General features: G+C 42.5%; 1 protein-coding gene across 3 annotated transcripts in view; it reads left to right on the top strand.

Annotated features, from left to right (window-relative positions):
• The window catches only part of MIS18BP1 (MIS18 binding protein 1), a 2,747,318-nt gene that overhangs the window by 574,391 nt on the left and 2,145,305 nt on the right, over positions 1 to 27,622 (top strand). For all 3 annotated transcript variants that reach the window (XM_044074260.1, XM_044074258.1, XM_044074259.1), the window contains one exon: positions 13,229 to 13,359. In XM_044074260.1, the coding sequence (XP_043930195.1) occupies positions 13,229 to 13,359 (131 nt within the window). The remainder of the gene's footprint in view (positions 1 to 13,228; positions 13,360 to 27,622) is intronic.

Genomic DNA, 27,622 nt, shown 5'->3' on the forward strand with positions numbered 1-27,622 from the left:
TGATCCTGCTAAGCACTTTTACTAAGCATTGTAAACTAGCTATTGCTCCCATCTCCTTCTCTAGAAGTAATAATGATCAAGGGTATGTTTCAGCAGGTAAGCAGTTGTGGTAGATCAGCTTATGGATGCTAACCTAGAGGTTTACACAGGCAAAATCTTCTTTGGTACAAAAGTTTTGTACTTAACGTAACATTAGATGTGGTTGGAGTAGTCATTTTTTAACCATTCCACCCTCTGTCCTCCTTTCTGTTGGAGAACGCTTATTGTAACATGTTTAGTGCATTTAGCTTTGTAAGAAAATGAAAGGAGGGAGGTGCCAGGGTATAATAGGCAGGAGTAGCCTGAAAAAGTCTTACATTACAAGCATAGCATGTGTGAAGTACATGAGTTGTAGAGGTTAATGAAGACTGAATTCCTGAGACAGATCTAGCATTATAGTAAATATATAAGTTGTTTGAACGGTTGGGACCTGCACTGGCAAGTCCCGTAATGTGGATACTGAATAGCTGAAAATCCAGACGTAGATGCACTTAAGTCCAAGGTCCCCTTATCTCAAAGAAAAGTGAATATTCTGGGAAATGGCAATCTGAGTTAGTGTGTGTGTGTGTGTGTGTGTATATATGTATAAGTTCGGGGGTGCAGTGGGCTTACACCTTACAAAAAGAAGTTTAAAGAAGAGTGATGTTCAATACTTATTCTTCATATTTGTTTTTTCTGTCTATTTTTTTTTTGTCCACATGTTGGGAGTTGGCATTTTGAGTCTTGACATTTCAATAGAGAGCTGTTTGGTAAACGCTTGATCTGAGGTCAGTTTTCATTTATTCCTCAACTAATGGTTCAGATCTGATCCTTGGATCCGACTTGTCCATTACACTAGTTTATGGCCTCCAAAAACTCTTGAGTTCCTTCCCTACCCATAATGCACCAACCCCTAACATCTCTGAAATCTGTTTTGCCACATTTGTGTGTAGACGTGGTCCCCCTCAGCTCTCTAGTGCAGAATGGTAGGTAAGTCTGTTTTTATATTTCTAATAAAAAAAAACTCATGACTGCTTATTTAATCTTTAGTTTTTTCATTGTCATCTCTACTGTAGTCCTGTTTTCATACACTTTTCAGTGTACTCTTTCCTGCCATCATTGGTAGGCCTAGCTTTCTTTTCCTACTCCATTTGCACTTAGTCTATACCCCCTTACTTAGTATAGTTGATAATTTTTTCCCATTTACAAAACATTTGTATTTCTTCTTTACCATTGTTGGCATTTAACTTTTCCTCTTGCTGTTTAAAAAAACAAACAAAAAAAGGTTTAGTTAGTATTTCTATCATTATTATAGTTCTCTTTCAGAAATGTCCAAAGATTGTCCTTCAGGATTTAAAGAGTGCGATAAGTGTGGGCATAAGTTGCCTTATGTGATGCCTACAATCTTTGTGTCTATTCCTTGGGCCTGGATCATTTGCAACAGAATTGCAGTATCTGTCGTGGATTCAACCCACGAGCACTAGCTAACAGGAAAAACAAATCGATTTTGAATGGCTTGCCGCCATCGTCATTCTCTGAAGCCATTACTGGGGTTCAGTCCTCCAAGCACAAAGCTAGAGACTTTACAAAAAGGCCTAAATCTTCTGAGTCTTCACCCTCCGAACCTAAAAAGAAGAAAGAGAAATCTCAATGAAATTACTGACTGTCTGACTAACATCAGAGCCAACAAAGCCTGTTCCGGATAGAAACCTTTGCAGAGGACTTCTTATTCTCCTAGCTTGGATCCAGTACCATCCAGGGTGCCTACCATCCAGGGTGCCTTCTTTTTCAGAGATGTGCTTCAAATCGCTATCCCCTAGCATCTTCTCATTCCTCCGAATCTCACAGAAGTAGATGTGGAGAGGATGATGAGAAATTCTTCACAGCACAATTTCAGATGGGAATTCTTACAGGTTCTACTCCTTTGGGTCAGGAAGTCAGATCATCTACCACTCCACCCATTATAACGCCTTCTGTAATCCAACCTGTTGTTTTAGAGTCCTCGGATCCAAGTATTCCGGGTTTATCTGATTCAAATCCAAAGAAAGCACCCTTTTCAGATCTGAATACTGGTCTGAATGCACTGGCTCCGACATGTTCTGAGCTGGATTACTCTCTGAACTGAAGCATCCTTGTTAGATCTGTCAGGTTGGAGTCTACTGTGAGGTTTTCTGAGCCGTCTCTTCCTCTCAGAGCCTTGGTGCTGGACAGCCTGGCTCCATCGTCCACTTCGGGTGGGTGGTTCTCTTAGAGAAGGGAGATGATGGGCCATAAATTTGCTTTCTCAGCTACGTCGTCTTCCTACTCTCTGGAGTGATCTGCCTTTGGGTTGTGAAGAGAGTTTTCTCTGCTCCAGCAGGCCAGATGTGTCCTACCCCTTGGATCCACCCTCCACATCTCAAATAACCTTGCACCACGATCCTCAACTTTCTACCCTACTGGTTCAGGCAGCTGAAAGCTTTCAGACTAACCAGCAGGGTATCTTAAGCTCTTCTGCTAGTTCACTGGACCATCCCTCCGAGGAAGTCCCTATGAAAAGGAAGTGCTAAAGGAGGCACTTTAACTCTCTTCAGCAGTCACTGAGGATACTGATTTTGATGAAGAAGAGGGGTCTCCAAAATTACTACCTGATGAAGTCTCATTTGGAGACATTCTTGAGATCCTTAAGCAGAAGGGTGGCTGGTCTTTCCAAGACCCTTCTCCTGAGAAATCAGTATTTTTGGAAGCATTTGTAGCTGGGCCGTCTACCTCCTGGGTTACTCCGCCCACTGACTGACTGGTCACTAGGCAGGCATGGAAGGAACCTGATATGGTTTAGCCAAACCCTAAGAGGCCAGATCAAATTCTGTCTCTGCCAGTAGGCAGGAAATTTTGGGGTAAAGGGGTGCCAGCAGATGCCATGGTCATGGCGGCAACTACAAAAAAGTAACTTGCAGAACAGAGTTCCACTATCCGTCCTCCTAACAGAGAGTGGTTTACTACCAAAATGTAGAAGTGCAGTTAGGCGGTTATGGGAATGCTGAATGAACTGAGACCTGCATGAGTGGAGCTAAGTAGATTTTTATATGCACTTTTATCCAATAATACACGATTTAAAGTAATTTGTTTGTGTTGCATTGAGCAATATCTAGCTGGAAGTTGACTGTTTTTCAGTAGGTCTTATACAAGTGGTATTTTCAGTTAAGGCTTGTTAAAAAACCTGCATAGCCAGTGATAAGTGGGGGTAGTTTACCTCATTGTTATTCAGTTTCTGTCTTATACAAGTGGTACAGTGAATTGATTTCTGTTTAAACTGTGAGTGTTGGCCAACTGAGACCTGCATGAGTGGAGCTAAGTAGATTTTTATCTGCACTTTTATCAAATAATACACGATTTAAAGTAATTTATTTGTGTTGCATTGAGCAATATCTAGCTGGAAGTTGTGACTGTAGGTCCCCACCCACCTACCCTGTTTTTGTCTTGGTGTTAATCTTGGTGGCTTTGAAACTGCCCGCCCCTCTTGTAAATTTGCACTTGGATACTCTGCCTGGGCCCATCTCATTTGTTCACTCAAAAAAAAAAAAAAATTATCTGCTTTTACTGTATTTGTGTTTCTTCCTACTTTATTTTGCTTTTGCGTCATCTTAAAAGTACTCAGTTGTATTTATTACTGCTTGGTGTAACTCATTCTAAGCCTATTAGTTTAAGCACTTGGGCTTCTGACCAGTTGTTTTACATTAAGAAGGTTTGTGGTCTGCACTGTAGTGGCAGGACAGGTAGCTTACATCCTTCTAAGTTGGGAACTACTGATTGAGGGCTCACTGTCTGTTATTCTAAAAGTGTATTAATTCTGGTTTAAGCACTTGGGCTTCAGGCCAGTTATTTTACATTAAGAGGGTTCGTGGTCTGCACTCTTGTGGGAGGAGAGGCTGGACCCTGCCCTTCTGAGCTGGGAATTTCTGGTTAAAGGCTTATAGTGCCTGCATATTTGAACTGTTTCTTACTGAAACTGATACACCTTGTTTGCTGTAGCATAGACTAGATCCAGGCCTGCTGAATCTAGCTTTGTTTGTATAACTTGAGCACTAATCCAGGCATTCTTTAAAGTATTCAATTGTATTTATTACTGCTTGGCAGTAACTTGATTAAAGTGTAGCTATCATTCTAAGTCTTTTGGATTAAGCACTTGGGCTTCAGACCAGTTGTTTTACATTAGGAAGGTTTGTGGCCTGCACTGTGGTGGCAGGACAGGTAGCTTACATCCTTCTAAGTTGGGAACTGCTGATTGAGGGCTCAGTGTCTGTTATTCTAAAAGTGTATTAATTCTGGTTTAAGCACTTGGGTTTCAGGCCAGTTATTTTACATTAAGAGGGTTCGTGGTCTGCACTCTTGTGGGAGGAGAGGCTGGACTCTGCCCTTTGAGCTGGGAATTTCTGGTTAAAGGCTTATAGTGCCTGCATATTTGAACTGCTTCTTACTGAAATTGGTACACCTTGTTTGCTGTAGCATAGACTAGATCCAGGCCTGCTGAATCTAGCTTTGTTTGTATGCTTGTTTGCTTGTTATTTCCCTGAAACGCTAATTCCACCTAAAACGCGGCTTTTCAGCACTTCTGTGGATCCCTAGTGATATCTGCATTGCTTACTGTACTTATTTCCTTGTTTCACTTGAATGAAAGTTACTGTTTGTCGTTTTTGCATTTAAGTTACCTGGTACTTGCTCACTAAAGCAATTATATAAGTCAGCACTAAAAAATTAAAAGCACTACACCCTCACAAACTCCCCTTGAGTACCTTGTTCTCCATTGGCCCTTTTTTTCAATTATAAAGGAATTCCCAATACTATTCTAGCATGTCCAAAGGTCAGTTGTCAATCTCCTCTCCAGTCCAGCTGGTGAATCTGGGAATCTTGAGGCAATGTTACAACTGCCTCATGTACACAGACAACCCTCTCCTCCTCCCAACAAATTCCAACACATGTGAGAGATACAACCATATAGCCAAACTGGAGGCTAAGCTCTCTCAACTCAGTACTGGCGTAACCAGTCAGGAGGAAAAGGAAACCACACTCACTACAATTCCAGTCTCACATAGACCTACCACGACAGCAAACCAAACACATAAACACACAAAAACATACTTGGAGGCTCTAAATAAAAATCTGCCTAAGCAGCAGAGACCTCCAAAGCAGACACCCAAGCAACCGCACACCCAAAACAAAACACGTGCAACATATAGCTCACAAAGCCAGTGTGCCGAACAGTCACAGCCCTTAAGGCTAAACAACACACCTGATACACTTGTAATAGGTGACTCTATTGTCAGGCACACTGACGTCCCGCTCACCAGGCTGAACAAGGAGAAGGTCACGGTGAGCTGCCTGTCGGGTGCTAGGATCCGCCACATAACACAAGCACTCGGGTCACTCCAAGGCAAGTACAAATATGACTCAGTCATTGCCCTGCTGGTGTGAATGACCTGAGACGTACCTCCCTGGACTACATGAAAAGAGACCTAGAGGAGCTCTCTGAGCATGTAGCCCAGGCCGGTATGACCTTGACCTTGAGTAGCATCTTACCCTCACCAAGAACGATGCCACAATATGAAGACAAGATGATCAATTTCAACAATTGGCTTAAGTATTGGTGTCATTCAAAGGGGATCCAATGCCTGTCAGCCTGGGATGACATGCTCGACAAGCCACGATGCTTCGCTAGGACGGCTTGCACCTATCACCCCTGGGCTTTCGGATATTGGCAAAGGCTCTTGCTTCCCCATAGTGCCTTTTTTAGGCAAGGCTCAAAAGACAAACCCACCTCCATAGGTATCACAAGGGATAAGAAACTAAGAGTAGTGCTACTCAACGCCAGAAGTCTAAACCTCAAGATGCATGCACTCGAAACTCTCCTTAGCATGGAGAACATCGATATCTGTGCAGTAACAGAAACCTGGTTCAAGGCTCCTGAGAGCACCCCAGCACTACCAGGTTATACCTCATACCATGCTTTTCGGCCCCAAAACTTGGACCGAACCACAAAAGGAGGGGGAGTATCAATATTAGTCAAAGATACCCACACCTCCAGGTTGGTGGCACAGCACGAAGCATCAGAGACTATCCATGTGCAACTAACAGTGGATAAAACTGCCTTCCAGTTTATAGCCTGCTACAGACCACCCTCCCAAACCCAGGAACTCCACTCGGCCTTCCTGAGAACACTGGAAAATATGAAGGTCTCTCCAAACACCATTATATTGGGCGACTTCAACTACCCAAACATAGACTGGGAGCATTACTCTAGCTCCAACACCCTAGCCCAAAGGTTCCTAGAATTTATAAATCTAATGCTATGGAATAACTTGTTACCACTCCCACAAGAGGGGAAAACATACTGGACCTGATCATCACCAACATGGGGACTCTATGTTCCAGACCAGAAGTGTATCCCTCACTGGTAAGATCAGACCATAAACTAATCTCACTGGATATTCACATCCCGACCCCACCCCTTGCCCAGAAAACCACAGTGAAAAGCTTCTCTAAAGCAAATTTCACACTCCTCAAAACCGAGGTGGAATCGGTCAAAGCCCCCGGGCCTGTGGAAAATACGGCCCAGACCGCAGAATCCTTTATAAACGCATTCTATGAACACCTTCAGGAATGCATGGATCATGCAATCCCAAATAAAACCAAGACCCAATCCTCCAAAGGCAGACGTCCTGTCTGGTGGACCCCAGCCATAAACAAACTATACAATAGAAGGAGGAAGCTACTACATGATAGAGCAAAATCCCAAAAAGGGAAGGCATCTCTGATCAGTATTGGCAAAAAACTACGGGCACTCATAAAATCATCTAAGGCCAGCTTCGAGAGAAAAATTGCACAGGATACTAAGGATAATCACAAGGCTTTCTTTAGTTATGTTAGGAACCTGGGTGGGAATTTCCAGATATGCTCAGAATTGGTCCAAAATGACTAAAAATACACCGAACCCACAGACATTGCCAAGATCCTAGCTGACAGGTTCAGCGCAAACTTCTCCCCACCAAAGGGCAAATATCTATCCCAGCAGAGTGCTGCCCCCCTGACATCTCAGATGCTCAGGTAAGAGCCGCCCTCTCCAAAGCAAAAAACACAGCATCAATGGGACCAGACGTTGTCCTGGGCTGCGTCCTACATGAACCCCAAGAAGAGCTAAACCCAAACATAAAACTACTGTTCAATCTCAGCCTTATTACAGGATATGTACCCAAAGAATGGCGTACAGCAACGGTGGTCCCTCTCCACAAAGGTGGTGCCTCAATGGATCCTGGAAACTATCGCCCCATAAGCCTGACTAGCTTGGTCTGCAAAGCTATGGAAAGGATCATCATGGATCTTATAAATAAAGATATTAGGGACCTACAGACACTGGATCCTACCCAGTTCGGCTTTAAGGGCAGATCCTGCCTCTTAAACCTGGTCGATTTCTTTGAAACAGTCACCAAGGCCATTGACGAGGGGTAGGTGGTCCACACAGCCTACCTGGACCTCGCAAAATCCTTTGATACAATACCCCAATCAGGCATTATAGATAAGCTCACCAGCTTAAATATAAACCCCTATGTCACTAGATGGGTTGCAAACTAGCTCAAGGACAGAACCCACATGGTTAGAATTGCTGGAGCCATGTCAGACTCCAAACCAGTTACAAGTGGCGTCCCACAAGGCTCAGTCCTGGGACCTCTCTTGTTCGGTATATATTTCTCAGAAGTACAGGCCAACACTGAAGGACTCTGGCTGACCAAGTTCGCAGATGACTGCAAACTGGGTGCCATAATCGACTCTCCAGCCGACACAAGCATCCTCCTAAAGGGCCTCATAGAAACAGACAACTGGTGCCAGAGCCATGGCCTCAAGCTAAACGCCAAAAAGTGTATAGTCATCCCATTTGGCAAAAACAAAGTGCCCACAAATTACCACATAAGTGGTAATCCATTAAGTACGGAAGAAGTAATTAGGGACCTGGGGACCCAAGTTGATGGCAATCTCTCATTTGACAACCACGTGGCCAAAGTGGTTAGAAAAACATTTCATATAGCCCACCTAATCATGAAGGGATTCGCATCTAGATCAGGGGAGGTCACCGTGCCTCTTTACTCATCCCTCATCAGGCCCATAATTGAGTACAATGCCCTTTTTGGGATGTACCTTACCAGACAACCTGCAGCAACTGGAAAGACCCCAAAAGTACCTCACCAAGATGATCAAAGGACTCAAACAGATGCCATATGCTGCCCGGTTAAAGAAACTCCAGCTATACTCAGTGGCGATCTGTGCCTGATGTATAAAGCCATGTCCAACCCGGAATTAATGGACATGCTGCACCTCAGAAAATCCAAATCCCATCGAGCTACGCAATCGAGAGACTTGAACCTCAGCACTGAAATAAATAGGACATGCTGGAGGGACAGATTCATAACCCAGAGGCTCCCTTCTCTCTGGAATAAAATCCCAGTCCAGGTTAGGCAGAGTCCCTCATTGACTCTCTTCAAGAGGAATCTTGATGAATGGATGGGGGATCGTAGGTTTACCCCGAGTATCACTTCTGTGTCACTGTTAGGCAGGGGCACAGTATACTAACCTCGAAAAAGGGCATAGCAAAATTAATTTAAAATGGGTGGCGAAAGCCAAACACACTCTGGCTAGGCTTATAAATGCCTTAGGGCAGATAGCCTAGTATGAACCTATGTGTGTTGATTAATTCCTGTATTGCCAAATTGCGATTTTACATTTGCTTATATGAGGTGGACATTACAAATAGAGATTGTGGTACAGTGTGGATTGGTAAATTTTCCGTTTTCCTGACTGTAGTGTGATCTCTGAGTTGGAGTATGTAATTTGCAGGGGGTGTGGGGGGCATGGGGGGGGCTTGCTCCCCTGCAAAAATATGAATTAAAGTGATGTGCAGTACTGAACTGTGTACGTTCGTACTGCTGGGAAGCATACAGGTAAGTGTCAGCAAGTAAACGTTCAGAAATGTTGAAGCCATTGCTTTGATAATTTCTAATTGATGTGTTTTCGACATATTTATCTAATTAGTATTCAGGAATTTGGAAATTTTTTCAGTGTTAGTGTACAAAATGTGTTTTGATGTTCAAGATTTTAATAGTAAACTTAGAGTCTAGGGGGATGGACTGATTTGGGAAACGTGTTTATGCATCAGCAACTTTTGCACTCCAATTGCTGAACTGTCTGGCACATTTTACAAGTCTTCAAAGAGATTCGATTAAAGAGTTTTCAGAATCTCTTACTGGAGCCAAAACTGCTAAGGCTTAGTCTTCAGTAGTCTCTCAGTTGGCTACCCTACAAGCTATATTTAATTTGTCCATGAGACTTATGTTGCATGCTGCAGAAAGCACCTCAAGAGATGCGGGTTCAGGCATTTCCATAAGGAGGCCTGGCTGGATACGCCTGTGTGATTTCTGTGGAGCCCTTCAAGTCCTCTTTCATCAGTGCACTTCTTGATGGCTCTTTTTTCTTTGGCCCTACACTGAAGGACGCACTCTTCAGGTCTGAGAAAGATGAAAAGACCCTGTCTGTAGTGTTGTGCATTTTTCACCCCATCAAAGGACCTTTTCCAGGAATCAAGGGGGAGGTTGAAAAATGTGGTTCAGGAAGTCCCAAAGTCCTTTCCAGGACACATGTGCGGATACTTCCTCCAGAGGAAGAGGAAGGAGCTATAATGGAAGGAGTTTCCCTGTGGCAGAGGAGGCCCTCAAAACCAGGAGTCTAGAGATTCCTTTTCCAGCCAACCCTTTCGGAGCTCCTGAAAGGAGGACTGATTGTACACTTCTGGAGGTAGTCTGGGGTCATCTAACTCTGCACCAGAGAGACTGGCTAGCTATAACAAAAGATATTTGGGTGCAGAGAGTTATTTCCAGAGGTCATATAATTCACTTTTTCCCTACCTCCTCCATTATCAAGAAAATTTCCCAATGTTCCACCCAGTTAGAGGAAAGCAGCAACATTGAAAATTCAAAAGCTTCTAAGAAGAATCATCCAAGAGGTCCCACCAGACCAAATAGAATTCGGAGCTTACTCAACATTCTTTTTAGTAGCAAAGAAAAAAGGGGGCTGGAGACCAATTTTGGATCTCAGTGTATTGAAAAAGTCAGCTCGACACACAAAGTTCCAGATGGTCACTGTTCATTCCATTCAGGCCTTTCTGGACAAGGACGACTGGATGTGCTAGATAGATCTTCAGGATGCGCACTGTCACATAAGATGAACAGGTGATCCAGAAGGTAGTTACGCTTCCAGCTGGGAGCCAGTCACTATCAGTTTAGAGCACTGCCCTTTGGCCTCACTACAGCCCACAGGGTGTTCAACAAATGCATGACAGTGGTAGCAGCTCACTTGAGACTGCAAAGATTCCGGGTGTTTCCATATTTAGACGACTGGCTTATTACTGCCCCGACCAGGCATTGATTGATAGAAGTACAACATCAAAAATCAAATGTTACAGATTTGTTCACATCTCGGAATAACCATAAATTCCAACAAGTCTCACTTACAACTAACATAGACATTAGAGTTATGGGAGCAGCATTCAACACAACATTTATGGTAGCTTCTCTTCCTTTGTCAAGAGTGCAAATGATAAGAATGAAGATCAGGAAAATAGTTTATAGAAACAGAAGTTTAGCCTGATTGACTTTGCAAGCCCTGGGGTCAATATGAGCGGCAATAATTTTAGTTCCTTTAGCGAGATTCCACATGAGAATTCTACAGTGGATGCTAGCAGTACAGTAGTCAGTACTTTCTCAAATTATGTCAGCAAAGACAAGAATCACTCAAGTATGCAAAAGATAACTTTGCAGGTGGATGCATTCACAACAGGTATTACAAGGTCATCCTTTCGTCCTCCCCCAGCCAAAGGCCATAGTGACCACGGTTGCTTCCCAGATTGGGTTTGTCGGGCATTTTCTGGGGCAAACTGTCCAAGGCACTTGGCCCTCTGAAGAGGCCAACTTGCACTTCAGTGTTCTGGAGATGAGAGCGGTGCTTCTGGTGTTGTAGGCATTCCAATACACACTCCCTCTTGGAACAGTTGCAATCTAGGCAGACAGTACGTCAGTAGTTTGGTATGTCACCAAGCAGAGGGGAACCAGGTCTTACACCCTATGTCAAGAAGCCCTCAGAGTGTAACCGCTTTTTACTAGTGGTCTCTCAACAACAAAGTGACACGTGATTTTCAGTCAGTGGGGCCAGCCTTGCTGTGATCTTTTTTCCTCTCCCCTAAACAAGGGCAGCAACTTTTTTTGCTCTAATCTCCCTGCTGGGGGAATCAGCGAGGAATGGTCTACTCCACAATTAGCCCACAGTCTTCTATATGCTTACCGTCCGATCCCCTTAATTAACAAATTCTTGCAGAAAGCACAGTGGAAGAGTAGTCATCCTCATTGCACCTTACTGGCCTTGACAGATTTGGTTTCCCTTCCTTTGGCCTCATCTGCTATGTCCCCCTTTGATTCTGGATCCAAGTCCAGACCTCCTGTCTCACCCGACAAGCACAGTTCACCCGGATATCTCAAACCTCAAGCTAACAGCGTGGTTTCTCCAATTCCTTTAATAGCTAGACAACCAATGCTCTCTTCCTGTCTGTTTCATACTTTTATCTTCCCATAAACCCTCTACTAGGAAACTCTACAGGTGTAAATGGAAAAGTTTTGTTTGTTGGGCAGAACAAAATCAGATAGACCCCTTCTCGGCTCCAATTCAGTCTGTTTTGGAATTTTTGGTGAGTTTATTTAATGAAGGTGCTAGCTCATCAATTATTAAAGTCAAATTTGCCGCAATCTCTAACTTTCATGCAACATTTCAGAGTTCTTTACTGACTTCCTGTAAAGTGTGTAAGGCCTTTTTGAGAGGTACTGTCTTGCAAGACCCCATTACAAGGACCCTACGCCACCATGGCATTTAAATTTGGTACTGTAAAACTTTATTCATTCTCCCTTTGAACTGTCAGTTAAATGTTATCTTAAATTTTTGACATGGAAAAATATATTTTTAGTGGCAGTTATATCTGGTAGAAGAATTTCAGAACTTCAGGTGTTATCTTCTGAACCTCCATATTTGATTTTTTTATAAGGATAGGGTCACGTTACGTCCCAGAGCTTCCTTCCTTCCCTCCTAAGGTGGTGTCAGAATCCAGCTTGAATCAATCCATTAACTTGGCAGTATTATTTCCAAAATTTGCAAATAACGGAAAATATATAGTGCACTTGTTGGATGTTCATAGACAATTACATTTCTACCAACACAGAACAGAAGAGTTTAGAAAGACAGATCAATTGTTTATTTCATATGCATGTACTAAACTCTGCGAATCGGTTACAAAGGTAACTCTAGCTAGATGGCTGACAGATTGCATTTCATTTATCTACATTAAATTGAATCTCCTTCACTAAAACCATAAAAGGCTCACTCAACCAGATCCATGGCAACAACTTCTGCTTTCCAGCCTAGGCGATGTATGTGCAGCTGCAGCCTGGTCAAATCATCATACTTTTATCACTCATTACCAAGTAGATCTGGTCTTGAGGGGAAGAGCAGCCGTTGGCTCAACCGTACTCAGGAATATCCTTCCTTAGAATCCACCCAGGATTTTAGTTAGCTGGGGACTCTGTCACATCAGTTGAGGAATGAATGAAAATTGACATAATCAGATAAAGATAATGTACGCACCATAATGTTCCATCCATGTTGTCCATTTTCATTCTTCCTTAACTCCCCACCCACCATTTTTAATGACTGACTTCTGGAGGAATGAGAGGCGTCAAGGACATTAACGTCCTTCGTATTGAACTCCAGTGATGGCATATCAGCTATAGTCTTCCTGTCAAGCAACAAACAAGGTCTGAGAGATGTTAGGGGTTGGTGCATTATGGATAGGAAAGGAGCTTGAGAGTTTTTGCAGGCCAAGAGCTAGTGTAATGGCTGAGTCAGATCCGAGGATTGGATCCAAATTATTAGTCGAGGAAGAATGAAACTGGACAACACAGATGGAACATTATGGTGAGTACAAAACTTCTTTTTTCATAATGTTTTGTCAGACATTAGATATCTATTTGGAGTTTTGCTTTGCATTAAGAAAGTTCTAGAAATGTGTCTAAACAATAGACTAGACTGCATTTTCAACTTGTTTCTTCAGAAGCTGTAATTAAGAAGTATATGGTGATTTCTTTTTTAGGGATTTGGGTGGTATGTTGTGGCACAGCAATGTTATTACAGAACGTATTAAAAGTAACCAGCTGAAAACTTTGACTGGTAACATTTACATCTTGAAAGGAAGGATAAATACAGCTGTCACGAAGCAAGAAGGTAAGGGCATTTGTAGTACTGCATATATCAGCAGTAGCCATTTCATGGTGAAGATCTTGTAACATTTGCAGCCTGGGTATTTGCACTAGAAGATTCAGGGCATTTTAAAAACACCTACTTCTTTCCTCACTTAACTTATCACTACTTTTTAGAGGTTGGAGGTATTGTGGTGGTGTTTTCAGCAACATGGTTTGGAAATTTGAAACTGAGAAGCCACATTATAGCTCCATTTATGTTGGCCATTTTTATTTTAAAGGTGTTACCTCAAATTAGCAGTGGTATAATGACAGATTCACAAGCAGCAGTGAGTTTGGGAAGATCTTATTTCCAGATGTTCATCATTATGATCACTGCTGCAGTAGCTTTAGTTTTATGGGTTATATCCTGCTAAGGTTATAACAGCCAGCAAGCTTCCAAACCTTCAAGGGCAATGGTGGTCTCTATCAAAATGGTTGTCCCATTTTATCCCCTTTTGTTATACCCACAATAAGAAGTCAGTTCTTGGCAAGGTCAAGACTCAGTGTACGAGGGCATTTGTTTCATCTATCTCTTTTTATAAAGGGTTGGATTCTGGAAGTATTCTAGATGCAGCAACATTCTTCTGCACATGACTTTACAAAGCACTATAAACTAGATTGGTCCTAGGAAAGCCTATACTATTCCTGGAGAAGCAATCTCCAGAGGCTGCTGGACCCTCATCCTTTCTCCTTCTAGTCTCTTTTATCTATGGTAATCTACCCAAGTAGCTAAGGCTTCTGTAGTAGCGATCAATTGAACATCTGTTGTTATTGGTAAGTTTACTTACACAGCTGTACTTTATCCCAGATTAACATAATTGGGGTCCTAGGAAAATGTGTTTTTTTTAAATATAAATTAAAATAAAATTTATCGGTAACTTTTGCAACAAAAGCTTAAGACATATCATGCACCTAGAGTAAAGACACCTATTGTAATTGCAAAACTGATCCCCATGATTCATTGTTTGTGTGTCTGTATTGTTAAATTACATTATTTCTAAAAACTGAAAGTCTTCCTCTGCAACATGATTTGCTCTGCTTCCTCCCACCCTTCTCAACTACCGGACTCATATGACCAGGTATGTTTTGGCCCACCTTTCTCAGGTTTCCAAAATGGTTTCTAAACTTCCTGACTCTTAAGGGGAAGGCTTCTACCCTTTCCCTGTTGGGCTGTACCTCTCAAGTTGCTTGCCACTCTATCAAAATGCAGTTACGATGCAGCTGATGGCTTCTGCAGGACTGCTGCCTTTATTTCTGCTATGAGGTGTAATTTTTGACTTCATCTTCAAACTTTGCCTGATGACATTAAGGCCAAATTATTGGATGCTCCTTTGGAGAGTACAAGTCTTTCTGTTGTTGCTACTAAACTTGTCATGTCTCTCCAGGATAAGCGTAAAGAAAGCCTTGCAGGAGTTGAAACATATTTTTGTTTCTCTTATTTCTAAGTTTCAGAGGAATTGCCCCCTACAAATCAGTTTTTGTTTGCAGACAGTCTGGCCTTACACTCAAGGGAAAAAAGGGTTCCAGATGTGTGCAAAGTCTACTGAAACCCCTGTTTTCCAGAAACCTGCTTTTCAGGATAAGCCGGGTTCCATTTGACAGTTTGCTACCCCTGTTCCCTTATTCCTCCAGCTTTCCCTTTCTCTTCCAAATTGGTTGTTGGGTTCTGTCTGTTATCCACCAGGGGTATGTCATGGTCTGGAAATCCCTTCCTACCTTTTTGGGCAACCCTAAACCTCCTCTGCAATAACTTCCTCCTTTTCCAAGGGTTGCTCCATTCTGTTTTGGTCCAGGGCACCATTCAAGCTGTGCCTTCTGCCCAAGTAAGGAGAGTTTTTATTCCAGAATAATTTTAGTTCCCAGAAAGGAGGGCACTTGGAGACCAATTCTGGACCTTTCCCAGCTCAACGCCCGTGTCAAGATTCCTTTATTTCGAGTATGTCTCTTTCCATATCTGGATGATCTACTCATTCAAGCTTCTTTCCCTGATGCTCTACTTCCAGATCTCCAGTTTACAATTTCTCTGTTGCATAGTGTGGGATTCACCTTAAACTTCCAGAAATGAGCTCTGACCTCTTCTCAGGCTCATATTTTCCTTAGTTGCGGGCAGACCACCCCCAGGCTCTCATCTCTGCCTGTCCCCACGGCCTTGTCTCTTACTGCCTTTTTCCATTCTCTTCTTCTGGTTCCATTGACAGCCAGGGACTTTCTCAGGGTCCTCTTGTTCATGGCTTCCACCATTCCCATGCTGTCTTTGGCCAGGCTCCACTTGAGAAAGCTACAGTGGTACCTCAAGTCATTGTGTCTCCAACATTTCCACCCCTGGACTTCCCAGTTCCCTTCCTTCCGTCCTTGTTTCAAGTTCAAGCTTTAGTGGTGGATTCATCAACCTTTTCTCAAACCAGAGCTTCCTTTCCAGGCTCCAGTCCCGACTCAAGAGCTTTTTACAGGTGCCTCAGACAGAGGATGGGGCAGGTGTCCTTTGGCTCTGTCAAGATTCAGGGTCTCTGACCTCTTCATCAGAGGTTGGCCCACATCAGTATCTGTCCTTAGACTTTTAATGCCCTCCTCTCCAGGATAAACTGGACACATCTAACCTATCTCCCCCTTGATGAAGCTGTCCACTCTTTCAGCTCTACTTACCTTAACATTCTTAACTCTCTTGCTCCACCCCACAATGTTCACTTCAAATCTAATGTATCCCCTTGACTTACCAATGCCACCCACATCCTAATGAAAACTAGAGGACAGGGCATTGAAATGGTGGGTAAAAATTAAGCTCACTTCCCATTTGCAAAAATATAAAGAACTAAGAAATCAGGCAAAAAAACACATCCACAAAGACAAAAAGAACTTCTTTAACCCCCCCCCCCCCCCAACTGCCCAAAAAACAGATCCAAATAAATTCTGGAACTCTTTAAACCAAATCCTGCACCTGGTAACCCATCCCAAGCCCTGCCCAAACAACTTACCAGAAGAAAAAGCTACCTCATTCAGTTCCTATTTCATTGAATACATATCTAAGTTGATACATTCTTTCCTCTGTACTACCAACTCAACTAACGTTTCCAAATCCTTTCCTACTCTTAACTCCTCTACCACTTTCTCTCTTACAACTGTACCCACTAACTATATAAAATCCTTGCTCTCTCAACTTAAACCCTACTCTGCTTCTGCTGACAACCCATTTCCTAAAAATTGCTGCTGAATTCCTTGCCCTCCCTGTATCGGTCCTAATTGCTCCATCTCAGAATCTAAGGTCCCATCTATCTGGAAAGAATTCTACACCATATCCATTCACAAAGTAGATAACTCCTCTGACATTACAAACTTAGACCCATTGTGATCCTCTTACTACTCTCAAAAATACTGGAAAAATGCATACTGTCAAAGGAAAAAACTTCAAAGACCAATACACGTAAGGTTCAGTTAAGGCACTTTAATTTACTTGCAGCAAGGAAACAAAAACATGCAAATACAAGGATTTGTCTAACTACTAACAGGAAGTATGTTCATTCTTATACTATTTTACAAGACATGGCCTTCTAAGCTGACGTAATCAAGCACAACTTTCAGTATTGTTCTACAGCAGATGTTACTCAGATTTTCTGCTGACATGACTAGATTTGTGAGAAACATTTCAGAAAAACAACCTGGCCTTTGTGACTATTAATCCGTTTACAAGCGTCTATTGTACAGTGTTACATTTCAAGGTACTTTTCTAATACAGATACAAGCAAATGCTGATTGCAGTTCATATTTTCAAGCAGGCTTTGTACTAATTATCTAACTTCTACAGCTGTGTATTTTCTCATGGCACAGCGGAACTTCTTATCTAAGTTTCATACAAGTAGTATTGTTCTATTTATTATTTCCCTAACGCAAGCAGAAATCACCTGCTTCTCAGTAAATTTCCAAGGCACAAGCAAGATTTTAGCTAACAGTACAAGGTCAGAAAGCAACTGCAGTTTGTACAGATTTATGCAGTATGAAATAGAATAAATGTGTTAACTCTTTTTCAAGCTCTAAATGCACTAAGCATATTGCTAATACACACATTAATACATATTTTTCTAGCATTCCCCCCCTATTAGGTTCATAGGTTCATAGGTTCATACTAGGCTATCTGCCCAAGGGCATTTATAAGCCTAGCCCATAGTTATGTGGCTTTCGCCACCCCTTTAGTTTGAATAAAAACTATGCCTATCATTTTTCTGTGCCTCTGTCAAGCAGTGACACTGAAGTAATCCCTGGGGTATATCTGCGATCTCCCATCCATTGGTCAAGATTCCTCTTGAACAAGGCCAGCGAGGTGCTCTGCCTCACATGTATCGGGATTTTGTTCCACAGCATAGGGAGTCTCTGGGTGATGAATCTGTCCCTCCAGCACGTTCTATTTATAACCGTGTCAAGGTTTAAGTCTCCCGCCCTTGTCGTTCTGAGGGATCTAGATTTTTTGAGGTAAAGCATATTCATCAAATCTTGGTTGACATGGCCTTATATGTCAGGCACAGGTCACCTCTGAGCAAGCGGTATGAGACTGAATAGAGCTGGAGTTCTTTCAGTAGGGCAGCATAAAACATATTTTTGAGACCCTTTATCCTTTTGGTGAGGAACTTTTGGGGCCTTTCAAGCTGCAGCAGGTGTCCGGTCAGATACATTCTGAACGGGGCATTGTACTCAATCATAGGTCTAATGAGTGATGAGTACAAGGGGACGATGACCTCCCTTGATCTAGATGTGAATCCCTTCATGATCAGGTGGGCGATATAGAAGGTTTTCCTAACTACTTTAGCAACATGAGTGTCAAGCGAAGGCTACTGTCAACTTGGGTCCCCAGATCCCTGATGACTTTTTCTGTGCTCAGTGGATTGCCACCTATATGGTAGCTAGGGGTAACCTTGTTTTTCCCAAAGGGTATGACTATGCATTTTTTGGCGTTTAACTTCAGGCCATGGCTCTGGCACCAGTTATCCGTTTCTGTGAGGCCCTTCTGGAGGATATCTGTGTCAGATGTGTTTTCGACTATGGCCCAGTTTGCAGTCATCTGCAAACTTTGTCAGCCATAACCCTCCTGTGTTTGCTTGTACTTCAGAAAAGTAGATGCCGAACAAGAGTGGACCCAGGACTGAGCCCTGTGGGACACCACTTGTGACAGGCTTTGAGTCTGACATGGCTCCAGCAACTCTGACCCTGTGGGTTCTGTCACTTAGCCAGTTTACAACCCATCTTGTGATGTATGGGTTTACATTCAAGCTGATGAGTTTTTCGATGATACCTGAGTGGGGTATTGTGTGAAGGCCTTTGCCAGGTCGAGGTAGGCTGTATGGACTGCCTTTCCTCATCAATGGCCTTGATGACTGTCTCGAAAAAGTCAACCAAGTTTAAGAGGCAGGATCTGCCTTTGACAAAGCCAAACTGGGTTGGATCCAAAGTCTGCAAGTTCCCTATGTCTTTATTTATGAGTTCCATTATGATCCTCTCTATGGCTTTGCAGATAAGGCTTGTCAAGCTAATGGGGCGGTAATTTCCAGGGTCTGTGGAGGCACCGCCCTTATGAAGTGGGACCACAGTGCGTGCGCCACTCCTTGGGTACGTATCCTGAGGTGAGGCTAAGATTAAACAGCTGTCCTAACTGTGGGTTTAATTCCTCGTTGAGTTCATGAAGCACACAGCGCGGACACCATCCGTCCCATGGATGCTGTGTTTTTGGCTTAGTGCGGGCAGTTGTCACCTGGGCGTTGGAGATGTTTGGGCGGCTACAATCCTCTGGAATAGATATCTCTCCTTTTGGGCGGGAGCGGGGGGAGAAGTTTGCACTGAACCTGTCAGCCAGTATGTTAGCAATGTGTGTAGGTTCAGTAATTTTCACATCATTTTGAACTAATTCTGAGCATATCTGGGAGTTTCCTCCTAGGTTTCTAACATAGCTAAAGAAGGCCTTATGATTGTCTTTAGAGTCCTTGCCGATTTTTCTCTCAAAATTTGCCTTGGATGATTTTATGAGAGCTCTTAGTTTTTTACTTATAATGATCAAAGGTGTCTTACCTTTCAAGGATTTTGCTCTATCTTGTAGTAGCTTCCTCCTTTTGTTGTAGAGCTTGTTTATGGCTGGGGTCCACCAGACTGGATGCTTGCCTTTGGTACAGAGAGTCTTAGTTTTGTTTGGGATTGCCTGATCCATGCAGTCCTGTAGGTGCTGGTAGAAGGCATTTGTAAGTGATTCAGCGGTTTGAGTAATGTTTACCACTGGCTCAGGGGCCTTAAAGGAGACCACACTAGTTTTTAGAAGTGTGAAATCGGCTTTTGAGAAGTTTTTCACTGTGGTCTTTTTTGTTTCAGGTGGGGGCGGGATGAGGACCTCCAGCGAGATTAGTTTATGATCTGATCTCACCAGTGAGGGGTATACTTCCGGTGTTGAACATTTTGATCCCATGTTCGTGATTATGAGATCAAGTATGTTTTCTCCTCTTGTGGGGATGGTGACTAGTTGTTCCATGGCATTTGAGTTTATGAACTCCAGGATCTTTGGGTTACAGTGTTCGGGCTTGAGTAGTGTTCCCAGTCTATATTAGGGTAGTTGAAGTCACCTAGTATGATGGTGTTTGGAGATACATTTATCCCCTCCAATGTTTTCAGGAAGGCCATGTGAGGTTCCTGAGTTTGAGAGGGTGGCCTGTAACATGCTACAAATTGCAGAGCAGTCTTGCCTATGGTTAATTGCACCTGGATGGTCTCCGATGCATCGTGCGTTGCCACCAACCTTGAGGTGTGGGTGTCCTTTATGAATATGGACACCCTCCTTTCTTGGTGTTGTCCGGATTTTGGGGCCGGAACGCATGATATGAGGTGAAACCTGTTAGTTCTGGGGTGCTCTCAGGAGCCTTGAACCAGGTTTCTGTCACAGCACAGACATCTACGTTCTCCATATTGAGAAGGGCCTCGAGTGCGTGCATCTTGAGATTGAGACTTCTGGCATTGAGCAGCATTACCCTTAGTTTTTTTCCTTTTTGGTGTTCTAGGGTGGTAGGTTTAGAATTTGAGCCTTGCCTAAAAAAGGCACTATGGGGGTGGCAAGAGCCTTTGCCAATATCCGGAAGCCCAGGGGTGACAGGTGCAAGTCATCCCTTGCTTTTATTCTACTTTCAAAATAAGCATAAACAGTTTGTTTTCTTCTCCTAACCTCTTCCACTCAGGATTTGCAGTTAAGAGAGTCATTCAGTTTAAACTTATGGAAGCATTTTTAGTCTTTTAACAGTTCTTCAAACTCAGTACTTTGATATAAGGTTTCAGAAACTGACATGTCAATAAGGTCTTTAATCAACCTTTTCATGCAGGGGATACCACAACAAACACACACTCCCAGTAGGAGCATACCTGTACAAATGGCAATCAGGATGTTCATTAGGATGGTACCCCACCCCCAAACCATTTCTGGAAAAAGTCCGTCAGTGGGTTTGGGCCTGGTTTGGTCATGGCCATGGCCAACACTTGCTGAATTACCTCAAGATGATTGTCTATCTCGTGTTTATGGTCAGGAATATATGAACAGCATTCTTCTTAGATTAAAGCGCACGTACCACCTCTCGCCGCTAGGGTGAAGTCGAGAGCCATGCGGTTTTGGAGCACTACAGTTCTCATAGCATTCAGTTCATCAGTCACCAATTCGAGAGCAGAAAAAGTTGCGTTGCTCATTACCTCGAGAAGTTTTGACAGTTTTCTCAGCTCCCAGATCGATTTCACTGCTCCATATGCTGGTAATATGCCTGCCCACGATATAACGCTATCACACAAGTCCATGTGTGTCAGTCCTTTGCCTAGAGAGTGATGGTCTTTCCAACGCGCATCGATTTGTCCCACTAGATTTACAGGTTTCTTGACAACTTCTTGGACATTTTGAATTTTCCCATGAGGCAAAACTGCAGTGTGTCGTATGGCCGGAACTAGGTAACCCAAGAAACAACTACCGGACCAATTCTCAGGTAACCATTTGTATGCCTTTCTGCCACACACAAAATAACAATCCTTTACTTTAGTAGTAACCTTGCTATGAATGTACACTCGCCCTGCATTAAACATTTTTCTGTCAATTATAGACAGCTGTTTATAAATAACAGAATTATGTTTTACTTCATCAAGTGTTTTGTGCATCAATCCAAGAAATAAATCATAGTTTGTAGTACAATAAAGCTCTACTTTGTTACCTTTAGTGTAACATCTATAAGGAACAGTCACATTGCAATTGCTCAAACCCACCTGAACAGTATCATTTTTATAAAAACACACAGTTCCCTTTTGTGGAACAGACAATTGCAATGCTATTTTATCTTGTGCTGTAATGGTTGAGGTATCATAAATCGAGTTCTCCCAGGTCTCATTGACCCCTAGGGGGACTGTACTCATTAATAACCCCCCCCGTATGCTGTCGGCAAAGCTGTGCAAATCCAGCAATTCGAAACATTGAAAGTCTCAGCATACACATATTTAATTGCCTGGTAAGTGTTAAAGTTTGGATGCCAGTTTATGAGTAACGCTTCACGTTTATTCAGTTCAGTCTGTGTGGCTGGGAAAAGAAAAGGCCACAACAAAAAGATTATTGTCACTAATACAGTTAACAGGATGATTATGCAATACTTCTGAGGAAAGGGTTGTTCTGCATTCTGTTTCTTCTGGACTCTATCATTTTTGTTCTTGGCATGTAACAAGATTTTTGTCCAGTTCAAAGTTTTTAACTAATTTACAGTGCATCAAGTGGAGCCAGGAGGCACGCTCTGCAATTTTGACTGCAGTGGGTGTTGACAAAAGCACTTGATATGGACCTTCCCACTTCAGAGGTGCCCAATTTTTCCTCTTAACTATCTTCAGCCAGATCCACGCTCCAGGGGGCACTGCCACTTCTGACAGACTGGTTCGTTCTTTATCTGAAACAGAATTTAACTGCAACAAATGTTTAGAATTTAACAAATTACGCATATACTCTGCTAATGTACTGTCAGCTTCCTGGTCTGCGGGCATGAGAGATTTCCTCTGAGGTATATAGTAAGCCCTTCCAAAGAGCTTTTCAAAAGGAGTCAATCCTTTTGCATTCGGAACAGTTCTCATGCTCAACAGTGCCAGGGGCAAGACAGTACACCCAGTTTCTCAGCGTTTCTGTTATTAATTTTCTTAGCTTACTCTTTAAAATCCCATTATGCCTCTCTACTAGCCCTGCTGATTGTCGGTGATACGCACAATGATTCTTTAGAGAAATACCAAAATGTCTACTTAACTGCTGTATGGTCTGATTCACGAAGTGTGTGCCGTTGTCACTGTAGATCCTTTCCGGAATGCCGAATCTAGGGATGATTTCTTTAAGAAGCACTTTGGCCACAGTTGTAGCTTCTGGATTTTTAGTCGGAAAGGCTTCCACCCATCTGGAAAACATATCTACAATGACAAGACAATACTTCTTATGTTCACATTTATTCAACTCTATAAAATCCATACAAATAGAATGAAATGGATACGGTGGTGTAGGGAAACTCCCTTGCTTGGGCTTTAACGCCCCTTGTGCATGATGTTTATTACAGATGTGGCATAACGAACAAAATTTTTTAGAGTAGTTTGTAAATCCGTATGTCGTGAACACTTGGTTCACCAGCTGTACCATCCCCCCTGTTGAGACATGGCACTGCCCATGGCTCAACAAAGCTGCATATCTAAACAAATTAGACGGCAATATCGGTTTTCCTTCTTTAGAGATGTACAGCTCCTTTTCGAGAATTGCTCCTTGTTTTACCCATCTTTGTTTTTCAGTTTGCATAGTAAGTGTTTGCATTGTCTTTAACATTTCTAAGTCTAAAATCTCAGAGGGTTGTAGTTCCTCATTCAAAAGAAATACTTCTGAAGCTGCCTGCTTTGCAGCTGTATTAGCTCTCGCATTACCTTTTGAAATCTTGTCCTGTTGCTTGGTATGAGCTGTGCATTTACAAATAGCTACTTTCTGAGGTAACTGAATAGATTCTAAAAGATCTAAAATAAACTGTGCATGGTTGATTGGTTTGTCAGTAGATGTTATCATTCCTCGATTTTTCCACTGTTGCGCAAAAACATGTGCAGTAGAAAAAGCATACTTGGCTGTCAGTAAAAATGTTCACACATTTACCCTTTGCTAAGGTACATGCCCATGTCAAGGCAATCAATTCTGCTGCCTGTGCAGATAAACTATGTGGTAAAGATTTTGCTTCTATAATGTCTGTGTCAGAAACTACTGCATATCCTACTAGGTTCTGTCCTGCAGGACCCCTTTTGCATGAGCCATCCACGTAGTATGTCACCTCAGCATTATCCAAGGGAACATCCGTAAGATCTTTTCTAGGCAGTGCATTTTGCTCAATCACCTGCAGGCAGCTGTGTGGTGTGCCATCTGCAGGGGTTGGGAGCAAGGTAGAAGGGTTCAAAGTTGTATACCGTTCAGTTGTCATATGAGGTTGGCTCAACAATATAGTCATACAGGAAAGATGCCTAGCAGGGGAAAGATATGCTACCTTTTCTTGTAGTAAAATAATCGCGACTGCATGAGGCACTCTCAATGTGAGAGGGTGGAACAACACTACTGCGGCCGAAGCCTGTACTGCCATTGCAGCTGCAACTACTGCTTGTACACAGTGAGGTAAAGACCGTGCCACTGGGTCCAGTTGTGATGAATAATAAGCAGTAGGGCGTTGCTTGTCCCCATGCTGCTGCTGTGTTAATAGTGATGTCATATAACCTTGCTTACAATCTACAGTTTGGAAAAAACGTTTATGATAGTTTGATAATCCCAAAACTAATGAGGACGCTATTAACTGTTTCAGTTTGCAGAAAGCAGATTCTGCTTCTGGTGTCCATTGTAATAAATCCTGTGCTGCTATAGGCTTTTTATAAATCGGGTTAGTCAACGGTGCAGATTCTAAGGCATAGTTTGGAATCCAACTCCGACAAAAATTAGTCGTACCCAGGAAGGACATCATTTCTTTCTTGGTAGTGGATTTTGGTGCTTGCAAAATCGCTATTTTTCTGTCCTCATCTAATGTCCTACCTTCCTTGGATATTACATATCCTAGGTATTTAACTTTTTTTTCCAAAGCTGCAGTTTATTTTTGTTTACTTTATGTCCTTCAGTGGGTAAATATTGTAATGCCGCTATGGTGTCTTCTTTACAATCTTGCTGTGTGGGGGACGCCAGCAGGATATCATCAACATAAAGCAAAATCTGACTACCTCTTGGTGGGGCAAATCCCGCCAAGCTGCTTGCCATTTCTTGTGAGAATATTGTTGGACTTTCACAATACCCCTGTGGTAGTCGCGTATATGTATACCTTTTCCCCTGAAATGTGAATGCAAACCAATGCTGGCTGTCAGGGTGTATCGGTATCGAAAAGAACGCATTGCTGATATCTACCACAGAAAAATGTTTATGTTGAGGTTTTAAATCATTCAACATGGTGTGTGGGTCTGGCACCGTAGGTGTCCTTGGTATTACTGCGTCATTTACAGCTTGTAAATCTTGGACCATACACCACTCTCCATTCACTTTCTTAACAGGAAATAAGGGTGTGTTACATGGTGAATCAGGAGACTCCACCAGCACCCCTTCCTTAAGTAAAGCTGCTATAAATAGGTTTGATTCCTACCTCTGCATCTTTTCTTAAGGGATACTGTCTTTTTTGTGGTCTAAATGCTGACTTTGGCGTAATAGTAACTGGTCCCGCTGTACGAATATGTCCTACATCTGATTTTCCTGTCGACCAGAGATTTTCTGGTATATTCCATAAGGCATTCTCTTCCTCCTTCAATATGAGTGCAAATCAGCTGTCCTTGCTAGACTGCAAGTGTACAGCTGGGTGGGTCTGAGTTATCCAATTCAGCTTCTGCATTTGTATTCCCTGTTCTGACAGTTCTAACTCTGTCTGTTTTTCCCATCTCGTGACTTTTTCTCCTAAGTCTACCCATTTTACATTTTTGTCCTTAGTTAAACTAACATGTTGTAATCGATTAGATTTATAGAGTGCAAAGAACTCCTGGGGCAATGAACATCTGGCTACACTGTTCCCTTCTGTGTCCCAGTACAGATTACGTAATACCAATCTGTTTGCACGATTTCTAAACAATTCTTGCTCATATTCCTTATCAGGTCCTGGTGTATTACAATAATACAGAGTACAGTGCAATAAATGCTGTTTATCAATGTCAAGGGAGGGGAACTTGCTGATGGCTACGTTCATCAGCTCTTCGGTCACAGCCCCTGGACCAGTCATAACCAAGTCCTGGCTGTACCAATAAAACATTTCACCCTCCGATTGTACTGCAAAGGTATCAATTTGTCGCTGTGCTTCCATACCCTGCATAGTCGGAACTACTGCTATACCAAATAACTGCATAAGGTCTCTGCCCAAGAGGTTTACTGGGCATTTTGCAGATACGACAATTTTGCTTTTCTCGGTCAATCCTGAAACAGGATCAGTTATCACAATATTATGGGAGAGGGGCTCCCGATACAGCTGTCTATTAGCTGTTTCACTAATATGTAATCAGGTGACTCTGAATTCTCTGGCAGTTTGGAGGGATGTACCAGGGTCCGTGATGCCCCTGAGTCACACAAGAATCTGACTTCCCTCCCTTCTACCAGGAGTGTAACATCTGGTTTCATGTCTGCTAAATAGAGCTCTAAGCTCAATAAAGCCAAATCCAATATTTCATTTTTTTCACTATCTGTGACTTCTTGCACTTCCTCTATTTCTTCTGTCACATTCTCTACTCCCTCTGTCACATACTCATTTGTCCTTTCTCCGCTATCCCCTTCTAGTGATTCCTGACTATCATATAGTCAGTCCTCACCCTCCTTATCCACCGTGGTTGCCTTCTTGTTTTTCTTGCAATCCCTTGCCAAGTGTCCTTTCTTACCGCATTTAAAACATTCACTCCTTTTCTTTCGCCCTTCAAAGTCCTCTGATCGTTGATCAGATTGTTTGTTTCCCTGGGCATTTCTCTTGCCCTTTTTCCCCAGACTGTACTACATATACGTCTGCTCCATCTTCTACAGAAAATACTTGGGCTTTCTTTTTCTTTTTGCTATTAAAATGCCTTTCGGCATGCCTAGCATATTCAACAATGACTGTAACCTGCTTGTACGATGATCTACCATGTGTTTTGTAATAAAGCTGCTTATAGGTACAATACTGCCTTTCAAAATGCATTCTTTAACTGCTGCTCGTATGGGGAATCGTGTGTCTGATCTTCAGGAACCTGCATTCCACAATGGTTATTAAAACATTCTAATAGTCTGGCATAATATCGGTCAATAGCTTCACCTTCCTGTTGGATGCATTGATTAATGCAAGTCCAGTCTGCCCTAGGCTTCCATTTTTCAGAGATTCGGTCTGTAAGACCTTTCACTCTGTTGTCTAACTCTGCGCTGCTATGTGTGAGGGGCCTGAGCGCAATATCACAGGGATTCCAGTCGCCACTAATCATGTGCCAATCTGGTCCCACAATTTGTCTGACTACTTTTTCTACCTCTTCTCCGTTTAAATTACAACTCAGCCTCATTCCCTGCAAATCTTCTAAGAACTTTCTAAAATTAACTTCTATAAGTGGGCATATTTCTTCTTCACTCATAAATCGTGAATTTCTACCCATTTGATATAACTCAATGTCCCCTTTTGAGTTTCCTGCCCGTGTTCGAGACCCGGTCTCGATGGGATCTCTAATAAACTGTTTCGCTTTTGTGGTGTCTCTACTCATAGTGACAGCAGGATATCGCAGAGGTGGACTAACTTGTTCACTTGCCTCATATTCTGGTAAAGGAGGTGGAGGGGCCGACGTTATTACTAAGTTATTGTCTCCTTATCTAAAAACATTGCTTTTGAATTATTACTCTCTTGTTCCCTTCGGTTTACTTCCTCAATCCACCTGTGTGCCTGAGGAATTCCTAATTGACATTGCTTTTTTACCCGACCTCTAGAATCGGTTTAAAGCTGTTTGACAAGTTTGACAAGTGAGGATTTTTCTAGTTTACCATCAAATTCATACTTATTAACCCATTTTGAGTAGTATTTAATATTATCAGTACGCTGTGACTGCATGTATTTCGTCCTCGGTTAACGGTGGATTTTGGGACCTTTTTGTACAATTATTACCCATTTTTGTTCTACCCTTTTAATCATTACGTAACTCCTTATTTTTAACGTGGTACCACGGATATTTTTATAGTCTCTTCAGAATGA

Source organism: Protopterus annectens, chromosome 6.part0, assembly GCF_019279795.1.
Source record: "Protopterus annectens isolate FY-2018-M chromosome 6.part0, PAN1.0, whole genome shotgun sequence".
NCBI lineage: Eukaryota > Metazoa > Chordata > Ceratodontiformes > Protopteridae > Protopterus > Protopterus annectens.